The 17,658-nt window shown below is 35.7% G+C and overlaps 2 protein-coding genes across 3 annotated transcripts; both read right to left on the bottom strand.

Moving 5' to 3' along the window:
- Positions 1-679: 679 nt before the first annotated feature.
- egln3 (egl-9 family hypoxia-inducible factor 3) lies at positions 680-10,630 on the bottom strand. Of its 2 annotated transcripts, none has more exons than XM_048190976.1 (5): positions 10,011-10,630; positions 2,074-2,193; positions 1,806-1,942; positions 1,647-1,720; positions 680-1,548 (listed from the first exon to the last, which is right to left on the bottom strand). In XM_048190976.1, exons 1-5 carry the CDS (start codon positions 10,530-10,532, stop codon positions 1,520-1,522), a joined length of 882 nt encoding a protein of 293 aa, XP_048046933.1. In that variant the 5' UTR covers positions 10,533-10,630; the 3' UTR covers positions 680-1,519. The 2 variants fall into 2 exon arrangements, with proteins under 2 accessions (XP_048046933.1, XP_048046934.1); XM_048190977.1 differs by lacking the exon at positions 10,011-10,630 and adding an exon at positions 6,878-7,957.
- A 5,056-nt stretch (positions 10,631-15,686) lies between these two features.
- Positions 15,687-17,431, bottom strand: sptssa (serine palmitoyltransferase, small subunit A). The gene is made up of 2 exons (XM_048190975.1): positions 17,269-17,431; positions 15,687-16,416 (listed from the first exon to the last, which is right to left on the bottom strand). The coding sequence occupies exons 1-2, from the start codon at positions 17,369-17,371 to the stop codon at positions 16,313-16,315; spliced, it is 207 nt and encodes a 68-aa protein (XP_048046932.1). The 5' UTR covers positions 17,372-17,431; the 3' UTR covers positions 15,687-16,312.
- Positions 17,432-17,658: the final 227 nt, after the last annotated feature.

The following is a 17,658-nucleotide window of genomic DNA, read 5'->3' as shown; positions in this document are numbered from 1 at the left end:
GCTTATTTTCTGCGATTTTCCAAAAGTCTATGGGAAAAATGCATAGGCTTTCAATCGAGGGAACCCGTGCGCCGCTAACTTCCGGGTTGGCCGACAAAAACACGTCATCACTGGGGTACTCTGCCTTCGCAGTATCGCTGGTTTGTCGTCAAGCATGAATTTGCATGTTCTGTAAACTAAAGTTTAAATGTTTAGCTCAACATTTAGATTTAGGGCTATATCTAAATCTAAATGTTAAGTGAGATTGTTGAGCATATATAAAATATATAGAGAGGATTCACATTTATATTTAGAATTAACACATTTAGATTTAAATAGAAGGTTTAGATTTACATAAAACACTTAGATTTAACTTTGATATTTTATGTATTTTAAGTAATTTAATTGCATAAAGCTTAATTAGGTAAATATTGCAAAATTTATCTGTTTTTGTAGCTAAATCCAACAGAATTTGACCAGTTATTATTACACAATTTATTTTACAAACGACACCCTGTAATTTTGTCTATGGTAGCAACAACAACACAGCGACACCCATTTAAATTATGGCCAAAGAAAAAACTTTATTATCGGAACAAAATGTTATACAATTTCATATTGTTTAATTTTACCATTTCAAATAGTTGAAAGTCTCAATTTGTGTACAGTAGCTACATTAACAAACTCTTCACACATTGAGTTTATTTTCCAGAACAACTTTTATTAAAGAAACATTTTATAAAGCTGTAAATTTTATTAAACAACGGTCAAATATTGATCCAAGGATGTGGCTGAGCAGCATTGCTGACCTGCATGCAAGCTGATTAAATTCTCTCAAACACTAAGCCACACTAGGATTGGACAAAAATATCATGACCAAGTGCTTTTCAAAAAACCTTTTTGTGAACACAGAATGACTTTTATAAACATCTCTAATTTAAAAGTCTCATTCAACATCAAACTGTCATTCAAAAGCAATAAAGCATCTGTACATACACAACTTCAAGACAAATAACAAGTTTCAAATTCTCTTTCTGTTGAGGTGCTCATTAAGCAAAGAACAATAAAATATGTGCCAAAAACATAACAGCAAATAACAGCATATAAAAAGGGACAAGCATGAAAAGAAACATTTATAATGCTTGTTGCCATTTCTAAAACAAACAACAACTAGTGTTATATTTCTTATCTCATCTATTAATTTGTTGTTTTTTTTTTTTAAATAGCTTTCAAAAGGTTTTTTAAAGAACAATTTAATTAAAATAAACATCTAATAGTACATTAATCGATATTAAGATTATCACTTTTTTTTTTTTTTTTCACAAAATTGTCTTTACATTAGCAGCGTGTTATTCAATAGTCTCTTCACCGATTGTAAGGACCAGATTCAAACAAAGTAAATCACATATACAAATTGGAGGGAGAGGTACCATTAGTACAATAAGCAATTCAAAAATAGGAAAAAAAAAAAAAAAGCTAAGAAATAAGATGATAGACGCAAGAAATCCTCCCAGAGGAGACAGGCCAGTGTATTTATACGTTAAGATGATGAATCTTTCTGTGAGGTGGCTGAAATACAAAAGTTTAAACAATTAGATATTTAGAATCAGACTTCAAAAAAAAACAAAAAAAACACCACCGATACTGATGATTTTAGCTGAACCAACCTGTCAGATCTCTAAATTTTCTTTTTGCTTCAGCTCTTTCCTCTGAATCAAAGTACCACACAGTGATTGCATACCTGTGAAACAAAATAGACACTTAAGCATGATGCCGAAATCATCTTGAAATAGTTCTATAACATGAAAGCTAGCACATGCACTAACCTTGTAGCATATGACGGTTGAACTTCATGAGGGTTCCTACGATCTGACCAGAAAAGCAGAAGTCGATCAAACAAAGGCTCGATGTCAGCTACGTAAGATTTCCCTTCAGGAAAGATCCTTAGCAATCCCCCATGCTCCTAATAACATACAGTGACATTTGATTAATTATCATCATCATCATCATCATCATCATCATCATCATCATCCAATAAATATTTTGAAAATTACATCGTATTTTTTTTAAAAAACATGACAACTAAATGTATACCTTGGCATTCCAGTTTTTATTTAGATAGTAAATACAGGTGACGCAGCGGCCATCTGCATTAGGGTTATCTACATGTTTCACGTATCCTGCTCCATTTCCTGGATAACAAGCCACCATTGCCTGAAAAAGAAGACAGATCAAACTAAGCTTGATAGACAGTTGTACATTACAACAAATCCCAGCCAAGCCTATTTCTAGGTAAATATGCTAACAATTAATTAATCAGGTCATTAAAATATTTTGTTGAGTTGCCAAGTTTGTGTATCAAACCCAGCCCAATTGCTATTCAAAATCCATGGTCTAAAAAAACAACCTGTGGCAATAGTCTAAAAGTAGCCCAATTCTGCGGGAAAACCGGGGACTAGGCAACACTGGGCTATATACACATGTTACATATAACAATCTTAACAAGACAACAAGGTAACAACACACAGCTGGGGGAGACAATCAACATGAAAAACTACAAAAGGCCTACAAAGATGGCGGACAAAAAACAAAACGGGAAGTATAACAAAAGGCCATGGACTTTTAAATTTAATCGAGTGATAAAGTATGTTTACGAGCTGCTTAATTCATACAATTTAATTAAAATTGGAAATGAATTAAAAATAATTCATTAAAACTAAATCCATATGAACTAAGTGACAGAACCCGTTGAGGTTCTATATAGAACCTTTTTCTTCTAAGAGCGAAATGGTTTCTAAAGTTTAAACAATATTATCTTGTAAACATAATAATATACCAATCACAAATATAAATCGATGTAGTTTTCATGAAAGTCTAAACAACATATGTTTAGTTTAAAAGAAAAACACTATTAAATTAAACTTGGTGCATATTTTTGGACTAGATGGGCTGTTTTTTGAGAGATGAACTTAAGGCACCCACACACTACAAGATAATCAGCCTGATTTTGGGCCCAATTCTCCCATTCCGACAATCCTAGGTAAAGTCCCGATTATCTTGATGGTTCTACAGATTATCTTATCAGATTTTCTTGTAGTGTGATGTGTATTAAGAGTCACTTAATCTGCTCGGAATAACGTAGGCGGCCAAACGTGTTGAATATTTACGATCAGAAATCCTGTTGTGTGTGGGGGGGGGGGGACCCCGAGGACAAATGCGAACGCAATGCACTCTCACATGGAACGAAACAATATCCAATCAGGAAGCGAGCTGACGGAAAACGGAAGCATATCACGACTTCATCCAAAGCTTTTTCCTTTTTTTATTTGTTATGCTGTGTAGAAACATTGTAACGTTGTTCTGTTACATATCCTTATATTTTAGCTCAACATTAATTATAAAATGTTAACTAAATGTGTACACTACCTGTCTAGCAATGTGTGTTTATGCTGAAATGTAATTTAAGAAAAAAAACTTTTCTAACAATTGTCTTTATAGAGCTATTGAGTTGACTTGTGCGTTTTATGTTTTGTGCTTCAGAAATGTGAAGTAATTTCCAGTAAGGTAGCATAGTGAGCATCAATGATGCTCCCCTTTTCTGTGGTGCATTGTAGGAATTTTTAGAGAGTGAACTTCCAGTGCATTGCAAGGATTTTGCGATTAAGATAGTCATTAAAATGGCATCTTTATCAGTGCCCTGACTACTGAACTAGGGAGCTGATTGAGATGCACCAAAGTAGGGCTGCACGATTTATCGCAATAAAATCGCACGCGATATGGCAAAGGCTGCGATTATTTAATGCGTGGCTTGTCAGAGCTGTACGGTTCTGTGATCAGTAGTAAATGCTTCTCAATCTGAAAGCCAGAGGGCGCTCTTGCGCAGAAACTCAAAATATGCCCTGCAGCAGAAGAAGATAACAGTCACTGCAGTGACAGTTAGAAGCTCCGGTTCCCATAGAAACCTGAGACCCACACTTAGGTCCACACATGCGCATTGGCTTGTCTAGCCTGAAAAATAAACTTTAACGCTAATTGAGCATAAGAAACAACATTTATGGGGCAGTTCATGTCAGATTTTATTGTTTGAAATGAATTTACCAATTGGCGATTCCACCTTATTGGGTTTAGTTTCTCCCATTCATTACTAATAGGAGTGAATTGTCTTTCTATAGTCTTTGCTATTATCGCCATTTCTTCCAAAGACTATAGAATAACACAAGATGGGTCACTCGTATTGTTTTGAATGAGTCCCGCCTTCTAAATAAGAGCCAATCGCCGATTGTTAAAGTCATCGCGTCACTGCAGCGACCATTAGAAGCTCCGGTTCCTATAGAAACAGTCAGACGCGCGCTTCCTATAGAGACACGCACTTAGGACTGCGCATGCGCATTAGCTTGATCCAGCCTGAAAAATACCATTTTTTGTCATGATTTGAGCATTTAGAAACAGAATTTATGATACAGTTGTTGTCAGATTTCATTGGTGATTTCAAATATGAAATATAATCGAAAGCTTGGCGAACAGCTTTAGAGAATTTGAAACGGGAGGCGTTTCAAAGATGGCCGCTGAGCGAAATGATTTGTCTTAAAGGGACTTTGTTTCTTCTTGCCCGTCGTCCGCCATGTTTGTTTTACCTAAAGTCACATTTGACTGAGTTTACAGTCAGTTGTAAATAGAATCTGTTAGTGTTGCTGTCGTTTGAGTCACATCGCGGCACTCCGCACACTACAGGAACAAAATTGTTAAATCAATGATTGTTTAATTGTCATGTTTGTTTTCTCTCACATTTTGAAAATCTGTTAAGATTTTAAATATCTTTTAGAGTGGGCCAGCCTTTACATGGTAAATTATCAAAAGCTGATGCTTTAATATAACATCTGCTCCATCTTGGAATGATTATTTATGAATGCAAAATGGTTAGCCCTCACAAATACATACACAATGGGGGCAGCAGTCACCAGTGCCCATGTTTACATTTCTGCAGACAAGTCTTTATCATGATCATGTTCCCACAATAAGAGTGCACACGCAAGTTTGCCGTCATAGCAAAATATAAATATGTAGCAGCAAAGAGAGTAGGAGGAAGTGTGTGCGTGCACCAGAGTGTGTGTGTATACATGGGTAAAGAGAGCAAGCTTGGCCAGCAGCCAATGCGCTGAGGGTTTAATGACAGTGCTACGTGTTGAGCGTGAGCCTACAGCACTAAACAGACTTCAGCTGCAACGTACAACTACCATACACAATCCAGAGCTCTGATTCAGCACCATTGACGCCCACATGCTCAGTCAATATGAAACCATTTCAAAACACTCATTTGAGAAATATTAATATTCTATTTCCTCTTACTAAAGGAGAGTAATTGCACTAACCCTGTTTAAAGCATTTTAGGTACCACTTTACAATGAGGTGTCATTTGTAAACATGAACTCTGAACTGTTTATTATTATACTGTATATTGGACCTGAGCTAATGTGAAGTAACTTTAAAGATTAATAAATACTGTAACAAATGTATTGCTCATAGATAGTTAGTTAATGTTATTTCTGCGTAATATTTTCATTCAGACTTACAAATGAGGAGAAGCGAGGAATTAAAAACAGAAAATTCTCTATTTCTTTTAGAACTACTTTTGAGCAAGTAAACCTCTTGTATCCACAGCTGAAAAGTGGCTCTTAAACATCCTGTTGCTTCATTCGGGGCCTCTTGTAGTTCAGCGAACACCAGTGAGAGAAGTCACGTACTGTTCACAACAACACAAACTGAAAGCCTATCTTTGCCATTCATTACCAAGCACAGTGAAGGCAGTGTGTGCCAAAAGCACTCTACTGTAGACAAAGAGCTAAACAAAGACAGAAACTAATGAATCAGAACCTGTATTCACCCAGATGAACAAACAACCTATGTCAAAATAATTAAAAACACTTAATTAATCAACAAGTTGTAATAATCACAATTTATGCTTGTGCACACACTACCGTTCAAAAGTTGGTGGTCAGTTTTTTTGGTTTTTTAAGAAATGAATACTTCATTTTTATTGTTCAAGGTGACAGTAAAGACTTTTACAATGTTACAAAAAATCTGTTTCAAAAGAAATTATTTAAGAAATTATTCTTGAACAGCAAATCAGCATATCATGTGACACTGAAGACTGGAGTAATGATGCTGAAAATTCAGCTTTGACATCACATATTACAATATATAAACATAGAAAATTGAGTTTTTTAAAATTGTAATAATATTTCTTTTAAAGAGAACTTGCCGACCCCAAACTTTTGAATGGTAGTGTGTGTGTGTGTATATATATATATATATATATATATATATATATATATATATATATATATATATATATATATATATATATATATATATATAAATAAATTAACCAAATAATGGTATGACATTTATTTCAGTCTAATATTATTTGCTAAATTAATGTAATTTTAAAGTCATAGCAGACATTTTAATGATTGGTACTTCATGTACATTCCTAAACCAATTTCTAACTATTTTAATGTATATTAATTGTCTGTACATTACTTATTTACTTTTAAGGAAGCTTATTATATTTTTAAATATTAATGAATATACACATCTTTGAATCATAATTTAAATACATGTCTAACTATGTGAATATAAATTAATGTTTAAAGGAAAGTTAGGCTACTATGTGTGTTACATATCAGTTATGTAATTCATATAAGTATGCTCATGTTGTACATTTAAATATGAATCAAATTTTCATAACATTTCTAATTGAAAATAAGTTTATCATATAAGAATTGTTAGTGTTATTAATGAAAGTTACTATAAGTGTATGTAATCAATTATATCAATCAAATACATATGAAACATTTTCAGCGGACACATTCTTAGTTTAAAAGCACTTAACGCTTACCTTTGACCTTGCATGAATGCTTTTGCCCAGTTGACCCACACACAGAGAAATGAGTTTGTCTATGAGTGTTAATAAGAAATTGATAGCCTCCGTGCCCCTCTCGGTCCCGTTAACCCATGTTATTTTATCCCCTCTGATGTTTGTCCTGCAAACTCCACTGCTTCGCCTGGCCAGCTGCCCGTCGTTGAGAATCCCACAGTAATGCATGCGTTTGACCTGACCCAAAACCATATGTCCCGCGATGTCCCCCAGAAAATTATCCACGTAAAAGAAGCCTCGGTCCAACAGAGCTGGCACTACCTGCTTGACAGCCAAAGTCTCCAACTGCGAGTCCAGTGCAAGCTGAAGAAATGGCATTTTATCCTGAGCTTGGTGCATTCAAATCAGCTAAAGTTTTTTTAAAGTGATATCTAACACAGCCTCGTCCTTCAAAAGACGGATAAATGATGCCACATGCAGTAGACAGGGGCTGTCGGTGGGCTCTGATCTGCTCTTATAATCGGTCCATGAGCGCGAGAGGATCAGAGCGCAGCGCACCTGTAGCGCATGTGGAACGTGCAGAATGTGTGTCGCGCTTCAGTGGGCGGGTATTCAAACGAAAACCCCATTCAGTTCGCTTTAAATTGGGCTGGACAATACATGTTTACTACGACACTACAGATATCTTTCTTCAGGGGGCGCTCGACGGCTCAGAGCGCCGAATCCGCCATTCAGTCGCGTTCAAACATCAGGATATTTTTGTCTTATATGAGTACTTTTGTTTACTTTAAAGTATAATATTTTTAAAAAAAATGGCAATTTCATAGATTGGAACCTGACATACAAATGAAAATCTTTCACTGAAATTGCTATAAAATGAGTCCTAATGAAACCATCCTGAACAGCGCTGATAAGAGGAAGGGATATCACGTGATAACACCGCCTACGTGTTACTTCAGCAGTACTCTGGAAGATAATTTAAATATGAACAATGACACTGAGAAACTTTATCTATTGAATTGTAAATACATGGTCAGTTGTTAAAGGTGCCGTAGAACATCTTTTTAAAAGATGTAATATAAGTCTAAGGTGTCCCCTGAATGTGTCTGTGAAGTTTCAGCTCAAAATACCCCATAGATGTTTTTTTTTAATTTATTTTTTTAACTGCCTTTTTTGGGGCATCATTAAATAGACCCTTTAAATTCTCGTGCTCCCCACCCCCGGAGCTCGTGCTTGCCTTAAAGAGCATAAACAAAGTTCACACAGCTAATATAACCCTCAAAATGGATCTTTACAAAGTGTTCGTCATGCAGCATGTCTAATCGTGTAAGTATGGTGTTTATTTGGATGTTTACATTTGATTCTGAATGAGTTTGATAGTATGCTCCGTGGCTAAAGCTAACATTACACACTGTTGGAGAGATTTATAAAGAATGAAGTTGTGTTTATGCATTATACAGACTGCAAGCGTTTAAAAAATGAAAATAACGACAGTCTTGTCTCCATGAATACAGTAAGAAATTTAACAGAATTTAACAGTACATTAGCAACATGTTAACGAAACATTTAGAAAGACAATTTACAAATATCACTAAAAATATCATGATATCATGGATCATGTCAGTTATTATCGCTCCATCTGCCATTTTTCACTATTGTCCTTGCTTGCTTACCTAGTCTGAATATTCAGCTGTGCACAGATCCAGACGTCCTGCCCTTGTGTAATGCCTTGAACATGGGCTGGCATATGCAAATATTGGGGACGTACATATTAATGATCCCAACTGTTACGTAACAGTCGGTGTTATGTTGAGATTCGCCTGTTCTTCGGAGGTCTTTTAACAAATGAGATTTATATAAGGAGGAAACAATGGTGTTTGAGATTCACTGTATGTCATTTCCATGTACTGAACTCTTCAACTATGCCAAAGTAAATTCAATTTTTAATTCTAGGGCACCTTTAAAACTACACATTCTGTGACGATCAACCAATAAGGATAAAGTAACATCCCCCAATATTAGCCTATATTAGAGATAAATATGCCTAAATGTTAGATAAAGTTACAAAATGATTGCAGAAATGAATAAATAAATAAATAAATAAAACCTTAAACGACACACAATTTATTCCTCGACTTTGCACTTCACCTCTACTGTAGAATATTCATAATCTAGCTTTCAATCTGGCACTGTACTTTACTGTAGGCTACTATTAATATAGGGCTCTGTGACGAATATCTTATGACTCTATTGTAAGTCGTTTTTTAAAAAAAAAAAATAATAAATGTAAATGTTTAAAAACTAAATGTAAAACTAAATAAATGTAAAAAAAAAAAAAAACTATGCAAATTAAAAATAAAACAAATAATACTATAGCAACAAATATATCAGAATAAATACAAAAACAAGAAATTTTATATTAAAAAATGTAACGTATTTTATCATTAGTTATGTTTATTTTGTATGTTTCAGTATTTGGTCTAAGCCCCGCCCATTTAAGAATCCTGTATGAAGCAGGATGCCATCCTACCGTCGTGTTGTATTTCTATGAGTTCAGCCCTACTGTGCTGATTTACCCGTCTGTAGTGCCAAGCAGAGTCAGGCCACACAAGGCACACGCGACTGATCTCGTGTATGTTTTACATGGCAAAAAAAAAAAAAAAAAATCGTGAAGAAAAAAGATTAAATTAATGTAAAATAGTTAGCATTGCTTTTATCTCAACGACCGCGTGATTAGACCATCATAAGATGGCTATAATGAGCTCATTTTATGGTCATGCCTGAGTCTGACCGCCATTGAGGAGCCGAACAGCCGCATGTACGCGCACAAATCTCAAAAAAATATGAAGGGGGCGTTTTTCATCAAGCGCATGAGAACAAAGCTCTTCAGTGACCTCTTTATGTGCTTTTTATAAACTATAAAATGAAAACGCATACATAAAAACAACTTGCACCTGCTTCTCTCTCTCGATCAACTTCCAAACTTTGCATTACAACACTTGATTGTCTTATATGCCAAATCGGTTGTGTTGCAATTGCAAATTAAAGCATGCGACTTATACTTCCAAAGTATATAGGCCTACAGAGTTTTAGGATGCTTAAGGCACTTCAAGTGCTATTCGGTGAGGTTAAAGAGCACGAGTAACTCACTCACCTTATGCCTCCCTCTGATTTTGAACTTGTCCAGTCTGCCGTCCGCGCACGTGATGACTTTGTCCATTCGGGTCAGCAGATAGCCAATGTTTAGGCAGCTGCTTTCGGTGCCATCGACCCATGCAATCTTGTCCCCTCGTATAGCTTTGCTTTTGTCCAGTTTTTGGCTCACTAACTGTCCATCCTGCATATTGCCACTCTGATGAATGCGCCTCACCTCCTGCAGAACGCGCTCTCCGATTTTGACCCCTAGAAAATTATCAACTATACACAAACCGTAGGAGTTCATGCACGGAACTATGTATTGCAAGACTAGTTTGTGTGTGTGCATGCGCTTGCGATCATTAGATTTTGCCCGGTTACTGCGGGGGTTCCTGAGCTCTCTGGGCAGCTCCATGCGTCCACGGGTTTCATCTGGACATCTTTGCTGCTGTTTCTGCCCTTGACGATCTATTCTGATCGTTTGGTCTTCAGGGATCTGTTCAGCCGCCTGATTTCCTTGGTTTTCTTGCTTTTCTGCCATTGAGTCCAGTGCAGCAGAAGTGCAGAGCGCGCTCTTGATGTCAGATGAGAGGGGAGAGACTGAGCTACGTGAACACCATCACATGTGTCAAAGCCTTATTTAGAGCTCACACAAGCCTGGGCAGAAAAGATGTTTACTGACGAAATACAATTACATCTTATATTATAGGGGCAAAAAGCATAGCCTAAATGTGAATGTCAATAACAATCATTACTGTAAATTCATTAGTGTCAATGAGTGTCATTCAGCCATTAAAATGCTGTTATAATAATAATAAAAACAATTTATTTAATAATAATGTTTTTATTATTATTATTATTATTAAGAAAATTTGACCTTCTGTACAGTTCATACGATCAGTGACAAATTATTTGATCGAAATAGTGCAGAATCTTAATATTTCTTCTTTAAATATTATTTTAGTAGCCTATCTTTGAGACACTATTATAGTTTTTATGAATATTTTGAAACAGTTTTTATTTTTATGTTTTCAATTTTCATATTCATTTTAGTTGAAGTTTTAGAAATGTTGTTTTTGTCATTTTTTGTTATGTCTATATAGTTTTTATTATTTTTTATTTCAGTTTTAGTTTTATGTATTTTATTACATCAAGTTAAACTAAACGAGTATGGTAAGTTTAGGTATATTTTATTTTATTTCAGTTAAAAGTAATTTTGTTTCAAGAAACAAATTTTTTGTTGTTGTTTTGTTTGTTTTTTAGTTTTAGTGAACTATAATAACCCTGCTTATATCTAAACAAATTTCCCAGAAGTCATTCATCTTCAAATGCACACACCCCAGTTGGTCAGTTAGTTTCTCATCAAATGTCAACTGTGTTAAATCATTTTTGTACCTGAAAGTCTACTTTCACTTCCATTTACAGTAATGTTAACGTTTTTGGTAACACTTCACAATAAGGTTTCATTAACTACTTCTGTTAACACAAACTAAGAATTAACAATAATTCTACAGCATTTATTAATCTTAGTCCATGCTTATTTTAAGATTTACTAATACATTATTAAAATCAAATGTTGTAATTTTGTTAACATTAGTTAATGTACTGTGAACTAACATGAACAATCAATGAACAGCAGGATTTGTATTAACTAACATTAACAAAGATTAATGAATACTGTAACAAATGCATTGTTCGTTGTTAGTTCGTGTTAGTTAATACATGAACAAATGAGACCTTATTGTAAAGTGTTACCATCTTTTTTTATATAGTCCTCACTGTGCAAAGCACAAGGGGTTAAATCTTTTGCTGTGGCTTTGAAATGGCCTGAAACACCATAGAATGCACGTTGATTTGCTAAAAATAGCACGGAAATAATTAAAGCCATATCACAGACGTGACGTCCGTACTGACCCAAATGACATCTATCTGCTGGCTTTAGTTTCAGCAGCGAGAAAGGTCAGAGGGAACTGACATGTTGCACAATGGACTATGATATGCTGTTGTGATGTAAACTACTTTTTCAAATGTTACAAAATGCATCAGTTCACCATAGTTTTTCCATGTAAGTTGGGATACATTAGGTAAAATATGTGCATGGTGTGTTTTCAGTAAAAATACAAAGCATGCAGTCAAACCAGCACCTGATGTCCGTTTGAGTCTGACTAACAATGTGTTTCCTGATTTGTGTTTAACATTAAGAGGTTAAAGTGCCATATTTGTTTGGATGGATGAGAATGTACCAACACTTTGCTAAACAGCTGAAGCGCTGCCTTGCCCAACAGACTTTCTTAGAATTGCAACTCTGGCAGGACATTGCTGTACATATAGAGTGCAAACTCCAGACAACCCACAGCGGCGTACGTGAGAACACCCTCATCATGTAGTTTAAAGTGTAACCAGCTGCTATTTTCATTTTGAGCTCATGCGAGTGATATGAAACTGGGAGCTGGACATGATATCGTTGGTTGCTGTGTGAAAGCTGACTGTAAACTAAACTGATTCATCCATATCTTCAGTTCCACCTGTTTGACAAAGATCTATATAGATCAACTTGGTGAGGAAAACAAACAAAAAAAAACTGTATGAAAGAAAAATACTGTAATGTGTACTGAACACAGATATCTATATCTACTCTACACAACTGATAAATGTTATCCCCCTATTGAAATGTGGTTTGACGTGTTGAGACACGTAGTCTCAAAACATGCACACATTGGATCATGCTGTACCAGCTCATATATAAATATATTTAAAATATTTAAAGCATACATGTATCAAGTTGGAGAAAATGGGAACAACCATTTGGCATAAGAAATTTTTATATTTGCCAATAGTAATAGCCATTTAAAAATTACATTGACAGAGCTTTTTTTTAGTAGACTTTTTAATTCATTATTACAATTGGCCTTGTAAATACACCGATCAGGCATAACATTATGACCACCTTCCTAATATTGTGTTGGTCCCCCTTTTGCTGCCAAAACAGCCCTGACCTGTCGAGGCATGGACTCCTCTAGACCCCTGAAGGTGTGCTGTGGTATTTGGCACCAAGATGTTAGCAGCAGATCCTTTAAGTCCTGTAAGTTGCGAGGTTTCCTCCATGGATCGGACTTGTTTGTTCAGCACATCCCACAGATGTTCGATTGGATTGAGATCTGGGGAATTTGAAGGCCAAGTCAACACTTCAAACCATTCCTCAACCATTTTTGCTTTGTGGCAGGGTGCATTAACCTGCTGGCCACCAGGGAATACCGTTTCCATGAAAGGATCTACATGGTCTGCAACAATGCTTAGGTAGGCAGTGTTGGGGAAAGTTACTTTTAAAAGTAATGCATTACAATATTGCGTTACTCCCTAAAAAAGTAACTAATTACGTTACTTCGTTACTTTTTATGAAAAGTAATGCGTTACTTTTCTTTTGCGTTACTTTTTCTCACCGGGGCTGGGCTTGCTTGTTTGTTTGTTTTTTAATAACAACAAAAAAGTTCTATTTTTGGCAAAAAAGGCCCTTTCACACCAAAAGTGAAATGAATAAGCCTCAGGCTGAAGGAAAAGCATATTTACACCTGTACAGTAGAGGGCGCAGCTCAAACAAACCTTTCAGATGTGCTGCCGTTCTGGATTTAAGAAGAATAGGATACAGGAGAAGGAAGTTCTAGTTCTTATTTCTAAATCTAATCTAAAGTATTTCTGCTTATTAGTATGGCTGAATTAGATATATTGAAGGTCAGCAGCAGAGACATTGGTTAATAATTGAGATTAAATACATAAGGTATATTTGTGTAATTTAATATAGTGAATTATTACAGGTTTGCAAAAATTCTGAGATTGCATTTCACTGTTTTTATTCATTTTGAGGAATACTGAATGTTTTTGTGCAAGTGAGATGAGTAAATGCATGTTCACATTTAGTCTAGAACTACAATAACCATCATGCTTACACAGCGCACACAATATCTCTGCACTTTATTTCTCACAACATGGGGACAACATGTCAGTCAATAAATGTGAAAAAGTAACTTGCGTTACTCATTTGAAAAAGTAACTTAGATATTTTGTTGTAAATTGAAAAAGTAATGCGTTACTTTACTAGTTACTTGAAAAAGTAATCTGATTACGTAACGCAAGTTACTTGTAATGCGTTACCCCCAACACTGTAGGTAGGTGGTACGTATCAACAGGGGTCAGCATGGGCACCCTGACTGGTCTGCGGCTATGCAGCCCCAAACGCAATAAAATGTGATGCACTGTGTATTCTGACACCTTTCTATCAGAACCAGAATGAACTTCTTGAACAATTTGAGCTACAGTAGCTCGTCTGTTGGATTGGACCACATGGGCCTTTGCTCCCCACGTGCATCAATGAGTCTAGGCCGCCCATGACCCTGTTGCCAGTTCACCACGGTTCCTTCCTTGCACCACTTTTGATAGATTCTGACCACTGCAGACTGGGAACACGCCACAAGACCTGCAGTTTTGGAGATGCTCTGACCCAGTCGTCTAGCCATCACAATTTGGCCCTTGTCAAACTCGCTCAAATCCCTACGTTTGCCCATTTTTCCTGCTTCTAACGCACCAACTTTGAGGACACAATTTTGACTTGCTGCCTAATATATCCCACCCACCCAGATAATCAGTGTTATTGACTTTACCTGTCAGTGGTTATAATGTTATGCCTAATGGTGTATACTGTTTCTCGAAAAACTTTCATTGCTTTAACACTTAGTAAAAGCAAAAAATATTCATTAAATATTTTAGTTTGGGAAAGTATTTAAAGCACAACTGGAACAAACATTTTGATATGAGTTAATTCTTTATTACAAAACTATGATGATCAGCTGATAAGTCAGAAACGGTTAAAATAAATAATGTTCATTTATAAGACTCAATTTTTTAATACAATTTCTATTTCAAGTGTTGTATATCATAACTAATGACCTCACAGGTATGATAATATGGTAGCTGCGAGTGACAGCATTAGCATGTTAATGTTCATCTACTGATCAAATATACACAAATTTACAGTCAAAGGCATCAAAATTTTGGATATAACAGAAAAAAAATGAACATCCAAATTAGTAAGTTTTTAAAACAGAAAAATAAATTTAAAATTCCGCAAAAAGCGAAACACTTTTTCTCACTCTGAAACATGCTGAATAAGTGTCCCAAGTCAATTAAAGGTGCTACAGAGGATCTTTTCGTCGACTGAGAAACCAAAGACTGTGACTTTTTGAAATGAGCACATGCGTAAGAACAACCCCCTCCTTCACAGCTCATTTAGAGGGAACGCCTCCCAAAACTCGTGCACGAGTATTGGAACACGAGTGTTTACCACCGGCATTCGCTGTGTCGTGTTAATGGATTCATTATGTCGGACTCACCGCAGGTAACTCATAATCTGCAGTTGTTACTCCTGACAAAAACACTGCATGCGGCGCCTGTGGAAAGTTACTGGAGCACGTACGTCTCTCACAAGGAATGTCATAGCAGTGATTGACAAGCCAGAGGGCCAATCGTTTATGTGATGATCGCGCAAACGATTGACTTATGTTTTTATGGCCCAACCTCGTGCACAGATGATGTATATTATTATTATTCCTTTCAGTGCACCTAATAAATAGTCTTTTATCAGATAGTAAAGACAGTTTCAAGTAATATTGCAAAAATGTATAAAACAAAACATCCTCTGTAGCACCTTTAAAGAAAGGGTTTATTAAGCGTTTCCCCCCCCCTCCCCTCCTCTGGTTTATAACCTGAGCGACCAGTTGTAAAGTGTCAACAATGACATCATACATCAGTGTAGGTAATGATTTATCGCATGACTCACAAGGGTCTGATAAAAATAGATTTCCGTTGGTGACAGTATCAATAATTCATCAGTCCACGATGGCAAACCAAAACATTTAAGGTCAGCCAAAATAAATCTCTATAAAACTTTACAAATATGTATACAATTAAATATACACATTTATATGAAAAAATAGTTATCATCTGAACAAACCACTGCCATGAAACAAAACTAAAGCATTATTTAAAAAAAAAAAGAAAAACGTCTCCATATATATATATAAAAAGGGTACATTTATAGACAGGGCAGTGTGTGCTTTTGCAGTTGCAGACTGTGCTCGTATATGAGGCTACACGGCCACACACACATAATTACACACTCCTCAATGGTGGTCTCCTTCAACACACACAAGTGTCCTTGTTTGAAGCAATCACAGCCATCATCACATCGTGGTGAACAGTTCTAGAGCAGTTCGTTTTCCGGCCACCAGGGGGAGGTGGCGAGCATCCTGATGATGACGGGAGATGACGTCATTGGACCACTTCAAAATAGTGTAAAATCGCCATTATGTGCTGGGGCATGAACACATAACCAGTGTAGACGGCCATAGCTGCCACTGTGATCAGGAGAGAATCTGGTGTTCTTATTAAGGAAACTATTCTGCAGACTCACGTTACTTTTGTTAATATATGTTTGGCATTTAGCACCTAAAGCACCTCACAGTACACATACTAGAGGTTATTTGCTTTAAAATGGAGCAATGACATTACAAACAATTACAAAATGTTACCTGCTTTTTCATATGACCCATTGGGCTTTCTAAATACACAGGCACAATTTATATTAGTCAACAAAGACTTAAGCATTTAAATATAAGCTTGATGAGAAAAAAAGTGGTTAAAAGTTGTCCAAACTTTTGACTAGTACTTATGTTTTGCTAGATATTTCATACAATTATAACACTAAAAGTTAACACCACTCAAACTATAAGTGTCAGCTGACATTCCTCACACGACCTCATTAAATCATATTTCTCAGTACAGAAAAGGCGTAGCAAATGAAACTGGTTACAGTAAACTTAAGCTCTCATGTTCCCAGAATTGAGACCTGAAAATCAGGTCATGTTATGTCAGTAATTTAATGGCTAAACGTCACACCCACAAGAAGTACGTTTACAACTTCCTCTAGAAGGGTTAGTCTGCTGATCGTAAATTATCATCTGCTTATGAAACACATGATTCCTCTTGAAAATTATATGTATGAAAAGTCAGATGAATTTAGTCGGTAATGAATATACATCAAATATTTTTTATGAAATATTAAAATAATGTAGTTCCTTCAACGAATTAGTTAATCGTACGACACAAGCAAGTAACGACACACTTGAATAGTAAGGAAACAACCTGATACCTTGCGTGGAGGTAAGAGCTCTCCTGAAATTATCCATTACACATATAAAACTCTATATTTTATAGAAAAAGGATACTGAAGATGGTTCTCTCCCAAGGCTCCAACATGTACAGAGCTGTTACGAGCAAATATTGGTAATAAAACCACGATAATTGTTTCCAGGCATCTCCTAACGCCATGTTTTCACTCAGCTCGTATTGGTCCCACCGCTCCCTTCCGGTCCAGATCGTAACAAAATAAAAGTCGTGTGGTGAAAAAAAAATGCTGGCAGTTTACAGAGCAACAAAATAAAAGCCTCCATACACACATAAAAGAGAGCGAGATAACACGGATCCGTGAAAAAGTATAACTTTATATATATATATATATATATATATATATATATATAAGATGCCGTCATATTTTTAGGAATTTAATATTCCATATAATCAAGATAAAAACATTTATTTGAATGCTTACCTAAATG

This window comes from Megalobrama amblycephala, linkage group LG5 (genome assembly GCF_018812025.1).
Source record: "Megalobrama amblycephala isolate DHTTF-2021 linkage group LG5, ASM1881202v1, whole genome shotgun sequence".
Taxonomy (NCBI): Eukaryota; Metazoa; Chordata; class Actinopteri; order Cypriniformes; family Xenocyprididae; genus Megalobrama; species Megalobrama amblycephala.
This window is presented reverse-complemented; position numbering and strand designations above follow the sequence as displayed.

Excerpts from the sequence above, each read along its gene's own strand:
- egln3 (XM_048190976.1), bottom strand. The coding sequence starts at position 10,532 with ATGGCAGAAAAGCAAGAAAACCAAGGAAATCAGGCGGCTGAACAGATC. Across the intron at positions 1,721-1,805 it reads CAACCGTCATATGCTACAAG|GTATGCAATCACTGTGTGGT; the intron begins GTTAGTGCATGT and ends TTTGTTTCACAG. Across the intron at positions 1,549-1,646 it reads AAAATTTAGAGATCTGACAG|CCACCTCACAGAAAGATTCA; the intron begins GTTGGTTCAGCT and ends TTTGTATTTCAG.
- sptssa (XM_048190975.1), bottom strand. The coding sequence starts at position 17,371 with ATGGCGTTAGGAGATGCCTGGAAACAATTATCGTGGTTTTATTACCAA. Across the intron at positions 16,417-17,268 it reads TTGGGAGAGAACCATCTTCA|ATTCTCTCCTGATCACAGTG; the intron begins GTATCCTTTTTC and ends TAAGAACACCAG.